Source organism: Chrysochloris asiatica, unplaced genomic scaffold, assembly GCF_000296735.1.
Source record: "Chrysochloris asiatica unplaced genomic scaffold, ChrAsi1.0 scaffold00076, whole genome shotgun sequence".
Classification (NCBI taxonomy): Eukaryota; Metazoa; Chordata; class Mammalia; order Afrosoricida; family Chrysochloridae; genus Chrysochloris; species Chrysochloris asiatica.
In genome coordinates this window covers 9,669,826-9,690,318 of record NW_006408594.1, presented here as the reverse complement: position 1 = coordinate 9,690,318, position 20,493 = coordinate 9,669,826, and the positions used below count along the sequence as shown (strand labels likewise).

At 46.2% G+C, this 20,493-nt stretch overlaps 1 protein-coding gene across 2 annotated transcripts in view; it reads right to left on the bottom strand.

Annotated features, from left to right (window-relative positions):
- The window catches only part of LARGE (like-glycosyltransferase), a 573,542-nt gene extending 559,589 nt beyond the window's left edge, over positions 1 to 13,953 (bottom strand). The window contains exon 1 of one of the 2 annotated variants that reach the window (XM_006865236.1): positions 13,770 to 13,953. In XM_006865236.1, the coding sequence (XP_006865298.1) occupies positions 13,770 to 13,875 (106 nt within the window). In that variant the 5' untranslated portion in view covers positions 13,876 to 13,953. The remainder of the gene's footprint in view (positions 1 to 13,769) is intronic. The other variant, XM_006865235.1, reaches the window with a different exon arrangement.
- Positions 13,954 to 20,493: the final 6,540 nt, after the last annotated feature.

Sequence of the window (20,493 nt, the reverse complement as noted above, 5' to 3'; positions counted from 1 at the left end):
CAGGACCCCGACCATGCCCATGATGATTATTAAAGCCATGTCCCTTTGCCCTGGAGACGGGGAGGAAGAGCTGAGACCAGCTAGCCAGGTCAATGCATCCCAACTTGGCAGTACGTAAGAACACCTGGGCACCTGGCACCTCCTTAGCGGGTCTGGGGCAGGGCCCTGGAACCTGCATTTTCCATAAGTGCCCCACAGTGGGCTGGTGTCTCTATTTTTAACAAGCGTCATAGGCGACTTTTATCATCTGACAAATGCTGGAACCAGAGATCGAGGTGACCCCCTGAAAGTCTGATTTCAGATTCCTCTTAACCTTTGCTAAAGGCAAGTCTAGATGCCCAGAAGAAGCTTCACACAGAGGAGATGAGGAAAAGGAGAGGGGGCGAAGCAAGCATGCAGGGGAACAAGTCTTGTGCCCGAACTCTGGGAGACTGGGCTGCCTGGCAGTCTAACCTTACCATCACTCTCCATCTACGTCTCCTGACCTCACAACGGCACTGCTATGACGTGAACTCTACCCAGCTAAAAAGATGCACAACTCCGAACCCCTGAGACCCATCAAGGTGATCTTGTTTGCAAACAGGGTTTTGAACAATGCTACCCATTAGCAGTTTAAGGCTCCAGTTTAAGGTACCAGTTTAAGGCTCAAGGTGGGAGTCCTGGTGTGGCTCTGTAGGATAAGCACTGGATCTCAAGGTCGGTTAGAACTGCAAGGTTGGCGGTTCAAATCCACCAGCCGTTCCTCAGAAACTATACACAGGATTGCTATGAGTCAGAACCATAACGGAACAAAACACTGCGCAGTTCTGCACCTCCACCCCCATCCTTGGTTGGGGATAGGATGATGGATTCGTCTGGCTTTCACTGCCTGATTACTCAGAAGCAGATCAACAGGACTTTCACCTAGCCCCTCTGAGAGTCTCAGAGCAGACACTCTGCTGAAACCTATTCACATCCTAACAACATGCCAACTTCCACCGACAGACAGGTGGTGGATGCATATAAGGGGTGCTGCTGGGAATTGAACCTGGGCCTCTCACCTGGCAGGTGAGAATTCCACCTCAGAACTGCCACTGCCCTTTCAGTGTGTACAGGGGAAGAAGGAACAGAGACAGACAAAGGGGACCATGACCACGGGAAGATGCCTCCGTAGGCCCAGGAAAGCTGGGGGCTAGCAGAACCTATAGACAAGAAAGGATCTTCCTCTAGAAGCTTTGGCGACCACAGGGTCCCAAGAGATGCCCCATGTGGACTCCTAGCCTCCAGAATGGTGAAAAACTTCTGTTATTAGAAGTATCCCAGTTGGTGGTATTTTGTTATGGCAGCAGAAGAAACCAGCCGCAGTACGAGTCAAGCTGCCATCTTGCTCAGGCTTGTCCTCTCAGCCACCACATGAGGCTGCCTCATGATCTTCCATGAGGGAGGCCTCTGGACCTTCTGATTTTAAACAGCACTTTCCCGGTCCCATTCTTCCCCTTGTCTACCCCTATCTGGTGTGTGCTTCACCGTCTTCATGTTTCCTAATAGCATTTTATCACTATTCAGCACACTATGAATGTGTTCATTCATTGTCCCAGTCCCTCCAAGACAACAGAAAAGCATTCATAGCCCTACCCTCAGTGCCTCCAACGATGCCTGCCTGCGATTGTTGAATGAATGAATGAATGAATGAATGAATGAATGAATAACCTCAGGTGCTTCAACTAATGGTTCTGAGGCTCACTTGCCTCCTCTCTGAAATGGGAAGGTCTGCCACCCCTCCCTGATGGAGTTGTAGGGGAAATTATTGAAATGTATACAAGAAAACTCATGTTAAATAGTGCACTGCTACCAAATCGTAATTGCCGATTACAAACGCAGAAGCTAAAACACAAGGCGCAAATGGTTAAGGACTTGGCTACTAAGAGCAAGGCTGGTGGTTCAAAGACACCTCAAGGCACTTTGGAAAAAATGCCTGGTGATTTACTTCTGCAAGACCTCAGCCACTGTAAACCCTATGGAGCACACACAGGTCTCCTTTGACCCACAGGGGGCCACCATGAGTTAGAATCTGGAAACTTCATTACATCGTCACCACCTGGTACAGTGAGGACGCTTCCCACCAGGGCCATCACTGCAAAAACCAAAGCTCTCCGTGAAGGGAACCAGTGGGTAGGTAGCAATGGGGCATGGAGTGCCCTTTGCTGGAAGAATCCTTATTTAAGGTCCCACACTCCTGGTGTGGTGCTGTAGGATCAACACTGGACTGCAAACCACAAGTTTGGCAGTTCACACACACCAGCTGTTCCTTGGAAATGCTATACAGGGTCGCTGAGTCAGAACCAACTTGACTGCACATAACAACACTACCTGATGTGGCACTGTAGGATCATCACTGGACTGGGAACTACAGATAAGCAGTATGTTGTTGTTATTTTTGGGTGCCATCAAGTTGGTACCAACTCATAGCAACCCTGTGCATAACACAATGAAACACTGTCCGGTCCTGGGCTAACCTCACAATCATTACTATGCTTGTCCCCATGCTGGTAGCATTTTGTCAATCCATCTGGCTGAGGGTCTTCCTCTTTTTCTTTGATCCCCCACCTTACCAAACATGATATATATCCTTCTCCAGTGACTGGTCCCTCCTGACAATTTGTCCAAAGTATGAGAGACGAAGTTTGGCCATCTTGGCCTCCAAGGAGCACTCTGGCTGCACTTCTTCCAACTAAGATCTGTCTGTTCTTTTGGCAGCCCATGGCACTTTCAATATTCTCCTCCAACACCATAACTCAAAAGCAACAATTATTCTATGGTCTTCCTTAAGCAGCAGTATAGGAAACCCTTTACAGGGTCGCTATGAGTCGAAACCAACTCAACAGCACTTAACACCAACACCACCCCAGAAAGGAAAGGCATCTTGGCAGTTTCAGGAGTCTTCAGAAGGATGTAGGCTGACACATTCCATTTCACTGATTCTGTGAGTGTGCTACTGCTTCAGAAAGCATTCAACATACATGAGGTGATGGCTGAACAGAAAATGACTTTTAAACCTACTCTGTCCTGGACAGAGTACCCAGTTAATACACAACTCAATTAAGCCAGTAACACCACCCCCAAAGATGGAGAAAGTAATTTGGGTTAAGAGAGTCAAAGCTGCTGAGCTGAGGACACACAGCTTTTCTGGGGGAGATTTGGAAATTTGCAGTGCTGGTGGCTGGTCAGACTAGAGCCCTAGTTTACAAATCGTCTCTTATGGAAGTAATTAAGCTCCCAATTGGAGGAACAGTCCTTTCCTGTTCGCTGCTCTTTAAAATCTTCACACCAGGTCATTCATGTGAAATGATTTAATTTTCTCCAAGCATGCCTACTGCATCTACAATCAACTGCTGGGTGCAATGACAACCAAAGCTACAGTGCGTCTCAGACCCATCTTCCCCTGACGCCTAAAAGAAAAGCTGAGGGTATCTGGAAGTAGAAATGGACAGAAAAGAGCACTTTGCATTCATCATGTGTTTGGTCAGTACTATTTCTAAATCACCATAAAGAGGTCAACAAGAACCGTGAATCCATCCATCCATCCATCCACCCATCCATATAGGCTATCTGAAGGGTGCCTCCAATTATACCACAATTATACCAATCACATCACATTCTCCAGGGCTTAGGGTCTTCAGTGTAAAACTCACACTAAAGGATCTTGTACATACTTCCCTGGATGACATTCCAGGGAAATATAAAGTAGCTCTGGTGGCACCATTGCTAATGTGCTTGGGTGTTAACCAAAATACTGGTGGTTTGAGCCCATCAGTATCTTCTCGGGTGGTGGTGGGAGACCTGGGAGTCTAATCCCCTAAAGATTACAGCCTAGGAAACCCGGAGGGGCAATTGTACTGTCTTATAGGATCACTAAAAGTCAGAGTCAACTCGACTGCACACAACAGTAAGAAAATGCACAGAGGGGAGAAAATTGCATTTTGACTGAACTACCACTCATTGCTTTCTAAGAAGGAACTTTCTTTGGTCTTTATAACAACCATGGGGAATGGTGTTTCCGTGGTAGAAGTCTTCCCTTCCATGCATTAGCTTTGGGTTCATTCCCAGCCAACACACCTCAAATGTAGCCACGGCCCATCTGTCAGTGTAGGCTTGCATGTTGCTATGGTGCTGAACATGCTCCAGTGGATTGTCAGCCTAGGATGGACTAAACTAGATCTGTGTTGGAAGAAGGACAGCCAGAGTGCTCCTTGGAAGTCAGGATGGCCAGACTTTCTCTTTCATACTTTGGACATATTACCAGGATGGACCAGTTTCCAGAGAAGGATATCGTGTTTGGTAAACTGGAGGGTCAGAGAAAAAGAGGAAGACCCCCAATGAGATGGATTGGTACAGTGCCAGCATCGAGGGGCTCAAGTATAGCAAGGATTGTGAGATTGGCAGGACCAGGCAGTGTTTCGTCCTGTTGTGCAAAAGGTCATTGTAAGTTGGTACTGACTCGATGGTACCTAACAACAACAACAAAAGATAAAGTATGAAGAAAGGGCTAGTGATCTCATTCCCAAAATCAGTCATTCAAAACCGGATGATGACAAAGGCTTGATCCTGTTGTGCATGGCTTCTCTGTGAGTTAGTTATTCAATGGCAGCTAACAACAACTGTATGAGCTATACATTATCATCCCCATTTCATAGAGGAAACACTCACCTTCAGGGAAGTTATGTGACTTACCTACTGTCACTCTGTGATTTCAATAGGGGTCACTAAAATTCAGACTCAGTTCTGCCTGTCCCTAAAGCTCATGTTCACCCTAAAGTCCTTGGGTGGTTTTCAAAGGTTCTTTTGCTTAGAACATAAGCCTGCATTGGGACTTTCTAACATCCACAACTGTTCTTAAGGAGCCTGTCAGCGTATTGTTTACATGTTAGGCTGCTAACCACAGGGTCAGCAGTTCGAATCCACCAGCTGTTGCACAGGAGAAAGATGAGACTTTCAGCTCCTGTAAAGATTTACAACCGCGGAAACCCTGTACAGGGTGGTTATGAGTTGGATCTGACTGCACGACACTCAGTTTCAACAGCAGCTCTCCTGTTCCTGATTCTATGGCAGAAACAAATGCAGAATGCATTGAAGCACTAATCGAATTTTCTGCTTCTTTTGGCTTATAGTAATCCCGCTAGTCCTAGTACAAGGTTTGCTTTCTTGTCCAAGATAGCCCCTTTTCATTTCTTTCAGGGTTCGTCCTGTCCTTGTCTGAAACTTGAACATATTGACTTTGAAATGTCATCTGTTTGTTCTATAACTGCAAGTTGTTGAGAGACAGCAGTGGGCAGGGGACTTGGCAGGGAAGATGTAGGTTTGAATGTCACTTCTCTTACTTATGAGCTGGAGACTTCAGCCAAAACAACTCAGTCTCCCTGACCTCAGTTTCCATCTTTCAAATCAAACAAAAATGAAGTTGTTCAGAGAACTGAAAGGTGGCTGTGTGTCCCGGTGTAGGATCAGCACTGCGCTGCAAACCACAAGGTGGGCAGTTCAAAGGCACCAGCCGCTCCTTGGAAACCCTATACAGGGTCGCTATGGGTCAGAACCAATGGCAGTATAGTACTCCACTATATGAATTTGCCACTAGCTGTGTTTATTTCTCAGTTGCTGGACCTCTGGACACTTTCCTGTTTGGTTCTACTATAAATAACGCTGATAGGGATATTCTTGTCCTTGTCTTTTGTGCATTTCACTTGCTCTGTGGTTTGGGATCAAATTTCTGGGTCATGGGGTATTATGCTCCGCCTGAGTCAATAACACTAAAGAGTTTTACAAAGAGCTACACAAACAGCTATTAATTACCTGAAGCTAGTAAACTTACTCAACCACTCACAGGTGTATCTGAATGGCATCCTTCTCCTTTTACAGCTTTTTATTTTGTTAAATCAATGTCTGACATCCAAATAAATGAAATGACTTTTAGATCAGAAAGCCCAAAGAGCAAAAGTCCTATCTTTCTTTCCAGAAAACCGTATCATGGTTACTTATAAAGCCCGACTGTCAGTCTGTCATGCTACCAGTATTTCGAATACCAGCAGGGCCTCCAATGGTGGGCAGGTTTCAGTGGAGCTTCCGGACTAAGACCAGGAAGAAAGGTCTGGTGATCTACTTGCAAATATTAGCCACTGAAAACCTAACACTGTTTGCTTTGGCCACAACCTCCGGAGGGTCGGTCACTGCAGGAGAAAATCGTGGGTGGTGGGGTGGAGGACTGACACAGATCATGCTTGGGGAAGATAGCCTGGCACAATAGTTACTAGGATGGACCCAACTATGAGGATGACCACTTTGAGGATGACACAGGACAAGCAATGTTTCTTTCTGTTGTATGTAGTGCGTCAAGAGTCAGAGTAGCCAGCAGCTGTCGGTCCATCTGGAGTCCTGGTGTGGAGCTAGAGGATGAGCACTGGGCTGCTAATTGCAAGGTCAGCAGTTCAAACCCTCCAGCTGCTCCTCAGAAACCATATACAGCATTGGCACTTAATAACAACAACATCTATCCATCTATGTACAAAGTCTCAGACGGTTCTAATAGACCAATGGATCTGAATGTGATGTAATTTTATCTATGAGTCTAAAGGTTTGCTGGGACCCTGTAGGGTCAGCACTGGACTGCAAACCAAAAGGTCAGCTATTCAAACCCACCAGCTGCTCCACGGCAAACCTATTCAGGGTTGCAATGAGTCGGAACACACAACAACAACAACAAAGGTCTGCTGGAGTCCTGCTGTAGTGCTGTAGGGCTGTTAACTGCAAGGTCGGCAGTTCAAACCCAGCAGCAGTTCCTCAGAAACTCTATACAGGTTCACTATGAGTCAGAATCGATGTGACGGCACTTTAACAACCACAAGAACGACAAGGTTTGTGTTTATATCTAAACAGCTAATAAAAAATTTTTAAACCAAAACCTCTAAAGCACAGAAACTTGTCTTTATAAGAACACGAAAGGTACAACAAACAGAGGGGCTAAACAGTGGCCCACCAAAATAGACGGCCTCATGCTAAACCCCATGACCTATGTAATGTTACCTTATATAGCAAAAGAGGCTTTGCATTTGTGATGAAATTAAGGACCTTGAAATGGAAGACCACCCTAGACTACGTGGTTGGGCTCAATGCCATCACTGAGGTCCTTCCAAAAGGGAGGAGAGGGTCACGGAGAAGGAGGTGTGAAGACAGAAATGGGAGTGAGTGGCACTGCTTTCCAGAAGCTACACTGCTGGCTTTGGAGCTGAAGATTAGTAGCCACAAGCCAAGCAATGCAAGCGGCTTCTAGAAGCTGAAAAAAGACAAGAAAACCAATTCTCCCTGAGATCCCACAGAATGTCCACAGCCGGGCCCCAGACCCTTGATTATAGGACTTCTGACTGCCAGAAGTCTAAGATGACATATGTGTGTTGTTCTCAGTCACCAGGCTTATGGTAAAGTGAGACTGCCGCAACAGGAAATGAATACAAGGTGGGCAGTGGGCTGAGCAGAAACCAGGGTTCCTTTCAGGAGCTGAAGCTTCTTGGTGCATTGGGGTCATTTTCTCTACCCAGCAGGATGGCCAATAGTATTTTCAGATCCAAGGCTGGGTATAAGGAATGTAGTGCATTCCTTATACCCATGTCACCATGAAATATAACTGTGACACACTTCAATTGCCTTCCCTGAGTGAAGGCCTTAAGAAGCTCTTTTTGACCTTAAGGCAGAACCAGACCCACATCATCCAGCGAACTCTGCGGGCCGGGCACCACTGGAGCTGCTGGCTCTCACGCTTGCGCCCTCATTCTGTGCGACAGCCCAGTACTAACAGCCATTTCTGAGGCATTAAAAAACCCAAATCAATACAATTGTTACATTATACTTTTCTTCTCATTCTGCATTCAGTATCCTGTGTTCGCAGACCCCATGATCATCCTTATTAAGTAATACATTTGGGTCACTGGCGGGAAGCAAAATAGGTTTTGTGCTCATGAAAGCTGCCACATAGTCTAGCCTTAGGGGATACTGATAATTTGAGCCAAATAGTCACTGTGCACAGTGTGCATTCCCAAACCTTCCAGTACATTCTCTGAGCTGGGGCTGGAGGGAGCAGGCATAGGGTGGGGGGAAATGAAGCTCATTTGGACAGGCCCCATCACCTCTGTCCCACTGCACCAAGTACCCCAATATCCCCACTGTCATTAAGCAGTAAAAAGTCTTCATGGACACCTCCTTGATTCTCACTGTAACACTTCCAACTGGCCAAATGTCAGAACTCCACTTCTATCTGTTGGGATTTATTCTGACAAGGCTCAGGCACATTCCTTTCTGGAAGAATCCGTAACCATGGAGGAGCCTTGGTTGAGGCACTCAGCTGATAACCAAAAGGTGGGTAGTTGAACCTTTCAGTGGCTCTGCTGGAGAAAGATGTGGTCGTCTGCTTCTGTGAAGATTTACCTGATGGAGCAGGTCGACTACATCTCCCAGGGTTGTAGTAAGTATTTGCACACACAGGGTACATGCAGATGCTTATGATTGTAAATGTCCCAATAGGTGGTTTTGTGGCTGTAACAAAAAGATCCCATGTGGGTGGCTTAAAAGAACAGAAATCTATTTTCTCACCATTGAGGAGGCTGTAAGTCTGAATTCAGGACCTCAGCTCTAGGAGAAGGCTCCCTCTCTCTGGGCTCTGGGGGAGGATCCCTGTCTCTTGCAGCTTCTTGGCAGTTTCTTGGCAATCCCCACATGGCACCCATCTTTTCCCATGTGCTTGCTTATCTCTGTGGCTCTCCTGCTCTATATGTCACTCAGAAGTGATGAGGTTTAGGGCACATGCTACACAGATGTGACCTCACTTACATGAGAAGAGAAACTCCATTTCCAATACGATGATATCCACAGGGCTAGGAGTCAGGACTTCAAAACATTTTAGGGGGGGACACAATGGACTACCTGTCAAGGGGCTTCATTCTGCAACTCCTTCATCATAGGCAGGAGGAGACTGTGCCCCCATAACCTAGCTACTCTGGCAGAGCGGATTTTAGAACAAAAGCTTTCTGACCCTCTCTCTTTCCCTTAATACAAGCATCCCTACTTTTTAAGGTTCCCTTTAGGCCTCTTCTCATTGACAAAGACCTACAGTAATACCTGTCTTCACTCAGCTAAAGAAATCCAAAATGGATTTTCACTTTTAAAAAACCAGTGAAAATGAAACTAGTGTTCAGTGTTGCTTTTGCCTCTGTTACAGAGGCAGCTTCCGTCCCTTCCCCTCCCCTGAGCGGCAAAACTGGCCTCCCCACATTCCTCCCCAAGAATGGTACTCAGTACCTCGGCATCAAGTGGTCAGGGCTTTGAACTCGGTCTGTGAACACTGTACGGTAGTGTGATTTTATGTTTTACGTGCCATGTGGAATGATTTGCAGATCATTTCTGGGGTCTGGGAACACTCTAAAATGATTCCTCTATAGACAACTGGTCATTGTGAAGGGTTTTGTGGGAAGGCTCGATGCTTTCAGATGTCTGGGGGAATCTATCTGCTGCGTGACGTGGAACTCCAAAGCCTGTTCCAGGCAGCGTCCACATTCAAGAAGGAGGGAGCTCTTGGATGAAAACTAAACAAACGCTCATAAAGTACAAGTCACACTTTCATGAGTGCAGGCAGCAAGCTGGCCTCTCATTGATGGCTTCACCTGCCTAGAAACAGAAGACTCGAAGGTGTCAGTAAGTGGACTGTACAGTTGATCTGCTTTAACTACAGAGACAAGAGTGTCTCCAAAGGCCCTTTCAGAAATGCACCGAGTCTCAGCATCTGCAGAAGTCGTCTTTGTCTCCAGTAAATAGACAGCCTTTGCTGGAGGTTCAGGACATGGGGATCATCTTGTGCAATTGTATCTGATACTCAACATCCTCCCACAGTTCTGGATGTCTGTTTGCACACCTTTCTTAGAGAGCATCCCACTACCTCCTAGGGCAGCTCTTTCCAGCAATGGTGGGCAGAAATGATGCTCATTAGCATCAACTTAACATTTGGCTTCTGGGCAACTCCCTCTACAGATCCAGGTGGTCAGCAGAGCCATTTGACTCTTTCAAGTGGCGGCCCTTTGAAGGTCGGCTGAGGCATCCCCAAGATAAACATCACCCATTTCTTCCCACCATTTCTGAGGTAGAGAGGTTTGAATTGGCACTGTCATGCACCTTGCTCGTTCTATGAGTGCTGACTTGTCAAGCCCGGTCTAAACACATAGAGTGCAGAACTGAATGGGGCCAGCCTCGTTGCAGCTGTCGTCATTGTCATAGATGGACCAACTCAGACGCCACATGACAGTCTTTCAGCCAATGCTGCGATCTGGCTCTAGGAGTCATTCTTCTCGTGGCAAAGTAAGTTAGGTGGTAGGTTACTAAACTCCAGGTCAGCAGTTCAAACCCACCAGCTGCTCAGTGGGAGAAAGATGAGGCTGCCTGCTTTGATAAAGATTTATGGTCTTTGCATCACGGGAGAAACACATGAGTGGAATGTGGGACCCTATCCCGAGAAGCAGCGAACATGAGCAGAATGTGGGACCCTATCCAGAGAAGCAGCGACACCAGAGATGGTGGCAGAGATGAGGATATGGAGATAGGGAGCAGCTGAGGACTCTAGACTCATGGAAAGAGAAAGGCTGTGTGCTGACAGCCAGGAGGCAGGCTTGCAGAATGTGCCCTTATGTTGTTTAAATGCTTATATATTCCTGAGTATTATTGTGTATATTTCCCCCACAAAAAAACAAAAAACAGAGGAAATGGAAGCAAATACTGCTGAATGATGATGCACGGAGAAGATTGTAACCATTGCAATGAAATGATGAGTGTAAAACCGACGTTCTCCTACAGGGCCAGAATCAACTCCACAGTGGTAGGTTTTCTGGTTTACGGTGTCACATTATATCAGAACCTACACCCAGTCTGCAAGCTCTCCCAGACGATCTTCTCTCTCATGTCAGTTTCTCACAATCAATCAGCTGGCCTGGAAAAGTCACCCAAAATCATTGCTCATGACACTCTGCTGACGAGGTCCCTAAGATGCTAGAAAAACAAACCCAAGCAGTTGTCATCGAGTCGATTCCGACTTACGGCGACCCCATGTGTTTCAGAACAGAATGGAACACCTCCAGAGGGTTTCCAATGGCTGACTTTCCAGAAGGAGATCACCAGGCCTTTGTTCCAAGGTGCCTCCGGGTGGATTTGACCCACAGACTTTTTGGTTAGCAGATCAGCACGGAACTATCTAAAGTACCTAGGGGCCTGTTGCTGGAAAGCATCTTTCAAATAGACATGCCATTATCAAGCACAGCCAGGCATGAATTCTCCACATCTCACATCAACCTCTTGCTTCTTCTTTTTGGGAAATTGTACCATTTGCCTCGGGACTCACCCTTCCCCCAAACTTCTGAATTCACCTCACCTGCTTGCGTCCAATCCTTTTGCCAAAAATAAACCACCCACGGTCATGCACAACTGACTTTACCAATCTGCTTATTGGAAGACTCTGAGTATTTCAGGGATGCCCTTTTAAGGCAGGAACAGGTTGCCAAGTGGAGCCCAGCTCTGCACCTAGAATCCCAGGCCCACCCTTCTCTGTTCTGCCTGGTGTCTGGCTCCCCCTTGTTTATATGCAGCCTCCTCACTAACATGAAGCACGGCTCAGAAACTGAAGTAAAACTGCTAATTAAAAGGTAGCCTTGAGCCGTCAATAAAATTATGCAGAAGGGACTGTTTAAAAAGACAGCAGTGATATCCTTGAGATTTTCATTGGAGATCTTTTTTTTTTTTTCTTTTTCTTTTTTGAAAAAAGATGCAAAGGATGTGGAGGCAGGTAAATAAGAAGAAAGTTCGTGTTTCGACACTACCATTCTTTGCCTCTCTGGAGCGTAGGAGACCAGCGTGGATATTCCCTTCACACACACCACAATCAAACACCACACCTGAAATGGCTGGTGGGAAAAATAGCAACCTTGGTCCTTCCTCCCCATTTCTGACAAGTGGCCGGAATGAGCATTTGCTGTTCTTTGTCTGGGGAGGGTGTTGTGTCTCTGAAGTATTACTGGTCACCTTTTTCATACCCAGTCCAGGCCTGACAGCTCCTGGAAACCTCTCCCACAGCACCCTAACCTCCAGCCTAAAACACACTGCAACACCCTGGTCATGTGTTACCCTAGTAACCCCCTGCCCCTCTCCCTGGGAAGGAGCTCTGATAGCTTAGTGGTTAAGAGTCGGGCTGCTAACCTCAAGGTCAGCAGTTTGTAACTACCAGCTGCTCCATGGGAGAAAGATGAAGCTTTCTGCTTCTGTAAAGATTTACAGGCTCAGAAACCCTATGTAGGGTCGCTATGCATCGGAACCAACTCCACGGCACACCAAAACCACCCACCCTGGGAGTGTCTCCACCTGCTGTTTCTATATCTCAGCACATGACTTGGTGTAGAGGTTAAACAAGAAGGAATGAATGAATGAGTAAACAAGTACATAAATAAGTGCGTGAGTAAGCTCAGGAGAAAATAAATTAGTAAATAAGAAAGATAATTTAAAAGCATGATCCCCTAAGACGGTGCTCGTATCCTATTTTAGTGAGTAGTGACTGAAATCTTGAAAGCTCATGAATGGTCATCTAAGGTTCAGTTACTGGTCTCTCCATATCCAGAGGAAAAAAGTTGTTGTTAAGTGCCCTAAATCGTTCCTACTCACAGCGACCCTGTATAGGGTTTCCGAGGAGCAGCTGATAGGTTTGAATTAGCAGTTCACCTGCAGCCCACCCCAGAACCCCAGCAACAGTAGCAGTATTCATTAGTGCTGTAGTAACAGCAGCAGCCGCAGTGAGGGTAAGAGTATAAGTATTAATTATAGTTGTTGTCTGGAAGAAAGAAGGGCGAGGAAAATGAAAGCTGTGGGGGAACAATTAGTCCAGTGGACTGACTGATGGGACACATGAACCTCGGTCTCCATGACTCTGAGACCAGAAGGACTAGATGGTGCCCAGATACCACAATCAACCGCTCTGAGAAGATAAGAGTGGGAGAAAATGTGAAACAAAACTCAAAATCACAAAAAAGACCAGGCTTACTGGTCACATAGATGCTGGTGGAACTGCCCTTGGTCACATTTACCCAAGAAGTATACACTCCATAGAATGAATAACCATCCAAGATCAAAAGGGCAACATTTACCCAAGGATAAGTTTCGTAAGGGCTTAGGAGGGAGAGGAATGGAAACGAGAAACATGCGGAGGAAGTGGGATAAGTGATGATACATGGAGGGGATTGCAATCAGTGAGCTGAAAAGAAGTGGATGAGTTATTGAATGTAAAAGTGATCATCTGTTCTGTTAACCTTCACGCAATTCACAATAAAAAGTTAAAGAAAAGGAAGCACTGGGTGTGTGAACAAGTGAATGACTGGATGGAAGGAAGACTGAAACATGGGCACTGAGTTACTCCCCCAGGGTTCATAGCATCCCCCATCACAGATCAACAAGTGACTTGGCAGAACTGGTTTTTGACATTTGGAACGCCACCACCCCACCCATCACTGGATCCTGAAGTACCTCGTTTGTCTTTTGTTTTGAAGCTCTGTTTCCTCACACCTGCTGCCAACTGTCCGTGCTGGCCAGCCATTCCCTGTGCACGAACATGAGTTTCTCATTGTTCTACAAAACCTTAAGGTGGAATACGACAACCACTGAGGTGCTCCCTGGCCTTCCAGGTCAGCCAGGATTCTCTTGCTTCTCTCCTCCCCTTCCATTCTTACCTTCGAAGCTCCCAGCAAACAGGTAAATCCAGGTGATGGCTGGGATACAGAGAAGAGTCAGAGAGGCAGCCAGGAATTTCCGTCTCCCTCTGCAGATTCCCAGCATCCTCTCAGACGTGACAATGCCTAGTCCCAGCGCCGGATCTCTGCCTGGAGCATGAAGACCTTGGCCTCCATCATAGTACTTTCTGAAAGGAAGAGCAGGGAGAGAGGGCTGAGTCCTTAGCACAGTAAATGGATGCAAATTGTCAAAGAAAATTATCTCATAGAACCTGAAAGCAGCTCCTGCCTACCTTTTATGCCAATGGGTCATGGTACAGTCTCACATTCTGTCAAAACTAAGGTAATTCTTTATTATTATTATTTTTTTAAAGGAAAAGGTAAGAAATATAAAGCCATTCACTCATACAAGCAAGCTCTCCCTGACATGTATTTTAAAGTATAAATGAGTTCTGAGCCTCAAACTAACCCACGTCTTAAAAGAACCATTAGCTAGCACCTTATTTATGATCTGGGAGCTCCTCAATGGTGCAGATGGCTAACTCATTCAGTGACTAACTGAAAGGCATCAGAGGTTACCCAGAGGTGCCTTGGAAGAGAGGTCTAGAGAGAGCCTTCCAAAAATTCAGCCACTGAAAACCCTACGAAGCAGCTGTTGTTCTTGTTGTTAAGTGCCGTTGAGTCGGTTCCGACCCATAGCGACCCTGTACAGGGTTTCCAAGGGTGTAAATCCTTACGGGAGTAGAAAGCCTCATCTTTCTCCTGCGAAGCGGCTGGTAGTTTCGAACTGCTGGCCTTAAGGTTCGCAGCCCAATTCGTAACCACTATGCTACCAGAGCAGAGTTCCTCTTTAACACACACGGAGTCACCGTGATCCGGAATAAACCCAAGGTCAAGTGAATTTTTGGAAGCACTGGATTGTTAACAAGATCAGAGGTTCAAAACTACCTTGGAAACCCTAAACAGGGCTGCTATGACACTAAACTGACTCGGCGGCACGTAACAACAGCAACAAGTATTAACCAGAGGTTATGGTGGAGTCCTGGTGTGGTGCTGTGAACTGCAAGGTTGGTGGTTCAAGCTCACCTGGTACTCCTTGGGAACCTTACACAGGGTCACAATGGGATGGAACCGACTTGATGGCACTTAACCACAACAACATGTTGGAGAAGAGGTGTGGTGCTGTGCTTTAATATGCTGGACTGCAAAGTCAGTTTCACCAGCTGCTCCTCAGAAACCCTATTCAGGGTTGCTATGCTACTCGACAGCACTTAAGAACAGCAGTAGTATTGGAGATGACTATTGCAAACACCAATCTGTGTTAGAAGAAGTATAGCCAGAATAGAATGCTCTTTAGAAACCATGATGGTGAGACTTTGTCTCATGTTATCAGAAGGAACCAGTCCCTAGAGAAGGCCATCATGCTTGGTAAAGTGGAGGGTCAGTGAAATAAAGGAAGACCCTTAATGAGATGGACGGGCACAGTGTTTTATTCTGTTGTGCCTAGGGTCTCCATGGGCCAGAACCGACTCAACAGCATCTAACAACATTATGTTTTTTAAGAAGACCAAAGGAAGGTTGATGGCAAAGAACAGATTGTAATGACAGAGACAAGACTAAAACATCCAAGGAAGTCCAAGTAAGATAATGAGTACAAGAGACTTCATGTTGCTGCAGAAAGAGGCACGCAGGACAAACAGCACACACAGGGAGAGGAGGCGACGCAGGTACAACAGCCGACGGCACCAGGCTCTGTCTTAATCACAGTAGAGAACCTAACACCACTCAGTGGAGACTGTTTAACAATGTCTAACCTTCATATGGATGAAGATGTCCAGAAAGGCCTGGGGACAATTAAAACGTGCATGGACAGGAGCAACAGGTGACACTAACCAGACTGCGTAGGGACAAGCCTTAGATCCTGGTAGATGACTGCCCCACGACATGCTAGCGTGACATCAATAAAGATGAATGCTGCTATCAGTAGGTCCATCCAGTCGGTCTGAAATGAGCTGCTTCTCACGGTGGCTTGCAGACAGACCATCGGCAGGTGATCCACAGGGCCTTTCACTGGCTAATCCTCAGATGTACGTTTTTCAACTTTTCTTCGTTTTGGTCTGAAACGCTCCCGAACCCCTTTCTACATGAGAGCAACACTGTCCTGGAATCAAGCCCAGGGTCCCACATTGTTGTTTTTGTTGTAAATTGCCACTGAGTCAGCTCTGACTTATACGGATTCCAAGGAGCGGCTGTTGAGTTTGAACCGCCAACATTTGGTTCAAACCGACCTTGCGGTGTAGTGTTTTATTCCACAGCGTCACACCAGGACTCCAAGGTCAGTTTGGGACCCACATAGAATGCTGAGAATTCTACTGCCAAACTACCGCTGTCCCCAGAGATGACGTAAAAAACAAAACCTGTTGCCATCGAGTTGGTTCTAACTCAGGACAACCCCATGTGCCACACAGCGATTTCATGGCTGTATTCTTTACTGAAGCCGGCTGTCTGTCTTCTGCAGTACTGCTCGGTGGTTCTAACTGCCACCGATAGATTCGTTTTGTTGTGAGGTGTTGTCAAGTCGGTTTCAACTCATACTGAATGAAACACTGCCTTGTCCTGTGACATCATCACAACTGTTGTTAGGTTTGATTAATAGCAAATCAGTTGCACCACGTGGGGACCCAGGTAGTACCAAAACACCCAAAACACTCCTATTGTATCAATTGTGACACATAGAAACTCCATAGGACAGAGTGGAAATGTCCTATAGGGTTTCCAAGACTGCAAAGCATTACGGAAACAGACTGCCATGTCTTTCTCCTACAGAGTGGCTGGTGGTTTTGAACTACCACCCTATCAATTAGCTGTTGAGTGCTTAACCACTGAACCACCAAGGAGTGATTGGTGGTGGTGGTTATGTTACATGGAATCGGTTCTGACTCATACCAACCCTGTACAGGGTTTCTGAGGCTGTGAATCTTTATAGGAGCAGACAGCCTCATCTTTCTCCTGCAACATGGCTGGTGGTTTTGAACTGCTGACCTTGCGATGAGCAGCTAGACTTGTAACCACTATGCTACCAGAAGATCCAAAACCTTAATTAAACCTGGTGAGCAAATTAGGTAAGTGATAAGGAATTATATGACCAGCGATTAAACTTAGTCTCCATCCACTTTCCTAACACAGATGCAAAGTTGGTTGCCAGTGAATAAGAAAGCCGACGTTGAACGCTCCAACTGCACACTGCTATGGAAGACCTCAGATTCTCAACGAATGGATATCCAGGAAAGAGCTGGGCTGGGTGACCCAGTAATATCTCCCACTAGGTATCCCTTCTTCTGTCATGGCCCTTACAGTCCCACATGAAGGTGGTGTGTGGTTAGATGGTGGTAGTGTGGTTGGGTGGTGTGTGGTTGGGTGGTATGTGGTTGGATGGTGGTATGGTTGGACGGTGGTAGTGTGGTTGGGTGGTGTGTGGTTGGATGGTGGTGTGGTTGGATGGTGGTGTGTTTGGATGGTGGTGGTGTGGTTGAACCTGCTCATTTCCCCTTCATCTTTGTGATTCTAAAAGCCAGACTACCCACGTGACTCACTTTACATTCACCAAGACTTAGCACTGTGCCTGTCACCTATGGGTGTCTGGTAATTGTCTGTTAAAGAAAGAACTGGAATCAGTCCTAACCAAAGGCAGCTCTCTCAAGCTTCCGGAGTTCCTGTTCAGCAAGTTGCCGGCAATCAACACCTAATAGGGCCAATCACAACTGTCAACAGTGGCTCCTTTCAGCAGCCACGCCAACACTATTTCCTAACTAGCCCTCTTTAGAAACAGATGAAGCACCATGGGACTCATGGGTGTGGACTTGAAAGTAAAACTGAGAAAGCAAAATTCCTTTAGACAAAAAATGTTAACTGGAGGAAAAGCCACCCTCTAGGGAAGTTTTTCAGTCTAAAGAATGGGAAACAAAGCTACCCACAAACTCTGGTAATCACCAAGAACGAGACTCACAGAGACACGGTGAGGACAAGGGAGAGCAACAGGGGTATGCAGTGTTAGAAGGTCTGGGTTCAAATCCAAACACCTCACTTGACTAGCTATGACCCTGGACAAAACCCCCTGTCTCTGGTAGGTCTCATTTTATCAACAAAATGGGCTGATGCCCTTTCTTTGGGAGGTTTAAACAGAGAGTCCTAGAATAAGTGGCTAGCAGAAATGCATCAGAGAGACGTGGGTGGTGCAGACAGTGAACAAGCGTGACTGCTAACTAAAGGTTGGTGGTTCAAGTCCACTCACAGGCACCTTGGAAGAAAGACTGGGCAAACTACTTCTAAAAAGCCAGTTCTACTCTGGCACATCTGGGGTGGACATGAGTTGGAGTCATTTGGGTAGTGTCTGGTTTTATTTAAAGATCCATCAAGCACACAAGACTGACCCCCACCCTATCCCTGAGGTATATACCCTTATTTATGTTTTACTTTTCTCTGTAGTATTTGGTGTAAAACAGATCCCACTAGTAGGTAATGGTTGGTTGAATGGGTGAATTAAGTTGCAGGGCCCACCTACTCGGTTCTCCTTTAGGATGGGGGTACATACCATCACATTAAACCGGGAAATTCTGCCTTTGTCTTTACCTTATCTTCTGTTTCTCACAGTTTCTTTATAATAAGAACAACAACAGCAGCAGTAAAGATAACCTGCAGTGTTTCATCGTCCTACAGTGTGCGTTCTATTTGATACACAGCAAAGCCACGCACAACAGAGCTAAGTATTGCGTGGCCCAAGTCATCTTCATGTAGTGGGTACGTCAGGTCTGCGGTTGTACCACTTTTCCAACTTAGCGGGCTCATCTCTGAGTCGTGTACCAAGAATGTTCTCACAGAGTGATTCATAGAGTTTTCTCTGGCTAATTTTGGAGGTGAGTCCTGGTGTGGCCCTTTGGGTTAATGCACTGGACTGCAAGGTCGGCTTGAACCGCAAGGTCAGTAGTTCATACTCACCAGGCGCCCCTCAGAAATAGGGCCTCTATGAGTCAGAATCTACTCGACAGCACTTAATAACAATAACATTTTGGGAGGTAGATTATCATGCCTATCTACCTAGTTTGTCTTATTCTGGAAGCGCCATTGCTGAAATGTGGCCACCATGGCTAACCTTGTTGTTGTGATTAGGTGCCAGTGAGTCAATTCTTACTCACAGTGACCCTGTGTGGTACAGTAGAACAGACCCCTAGGGTTATCTAGACTGTAGTCTTTATGGGAGCTAACTACCAAGTCTTTTTCCCACCAAGATACTGAGTAGATTTGAACCACCAACATTTAGGTGAGCAGCCAAGCACTGAACCTTTGGGTCACCCTGCTGATATCTGAAACACCTACAGCATACGTGGCTTCCAGCATCACAGCAGAAAGCTAGGTACCACAGTAGGACAAACTGACAGATGGGTGCTGGAACAAACAGTTGTTGTTGTTGTTGTTAAGTGCCGTCGAGTCGGTTCCGACCCATAGCGACCCTGTACAGGGTTTCCGAGGGTGTAAATCTTTTACGGGAGTAGAAAGCCTCATCTTTCTCCCGCGGAGCGGCTAGTAGTTTCGAACCGCTGACCTTAAGGTTCGCAGCCCGATTCGTAACCACTACGCTACCAGAGGAACAAACAGTAGGTAGCATTGATTATGTTCTATTGGTTTACTATGCTTTTTATAGATATCTGCTTGCTGAATTCTCAAAATCACCTTTGATTTGTTGTTGTTAAGTGCCATCGAGTCAGTTCCCAATCATAGCAACCTTGTATGGAGTTTCTGCAGAGCAGCTGGTGGATTTGAACTGCCGACCTTGTGGTTGGCATCCAGTGCTGATTCTAAGAGTTACACCATTATTTTTCGGTCTCCATTTTACAGAGAGAAAGCAAAGACCCAGGGAAGTTCATTAGCTGGCTAAAGGTTATTCAGTCTCTACAAGGGAGGAACAGTTTAGCTCTCCCTTAGTAATTGAGCTCCGGTAGTGTAGTGGTTACAAATTGGGCTGCAAAACTTAAGGTCAGCAGTTCAAAACTACCAGCTGTCCCGTGGGAGAAAGATGAGGCTTTCTGCTCCCGTAAAGATTTACAGCCTTAGAAACCCTGTACTGGGTCGCTATGAGTCGGAACCAACTCTACGGCATATAACAACAACAACAAGTAATTGATCCTAAGTCTTGTTGGGGGCATTTTCTTAGTAAGGTCTCACCTAAAACCTTCATGTGTGTGGCACTGTAGGATACGTACGTACTGGACTGCTAACCGAAATACCAGTGGCTCAAACCGACCAGCTGCTCCTCAGAAATCCCATGCAGGGTCGTGGAGTCAGAACGTATCGTAGGGCGCTTAACAACAATGACAACAAAGCCTTCACACTGGTTTTTTTCACAAGGACAAAGATATCATTGATTGTTCCCATTCCAAAGAATGCAGAAATCCACTTGTGGAAATAGAAAGCTATAGTTAGATTTAGACATACTGCAGGGTGGGGAAACCTTTTTTCTGCAAATATTTATAATAGCATTCATGGGCAATACAAAATCATCAACTTAAAAATTAGCCTGTTATATCTGGTCAAACATTTAATTAACTCATCCCTAATGTGATGGCTGGAACTTTGGTTGCCTTGGCAGGTACAGACCAAATGATTTCACAGGCCTGCTATGGCCTGCAAACTGGACACTCTCCATAGTTGACATACTGGTAGAGCAGGA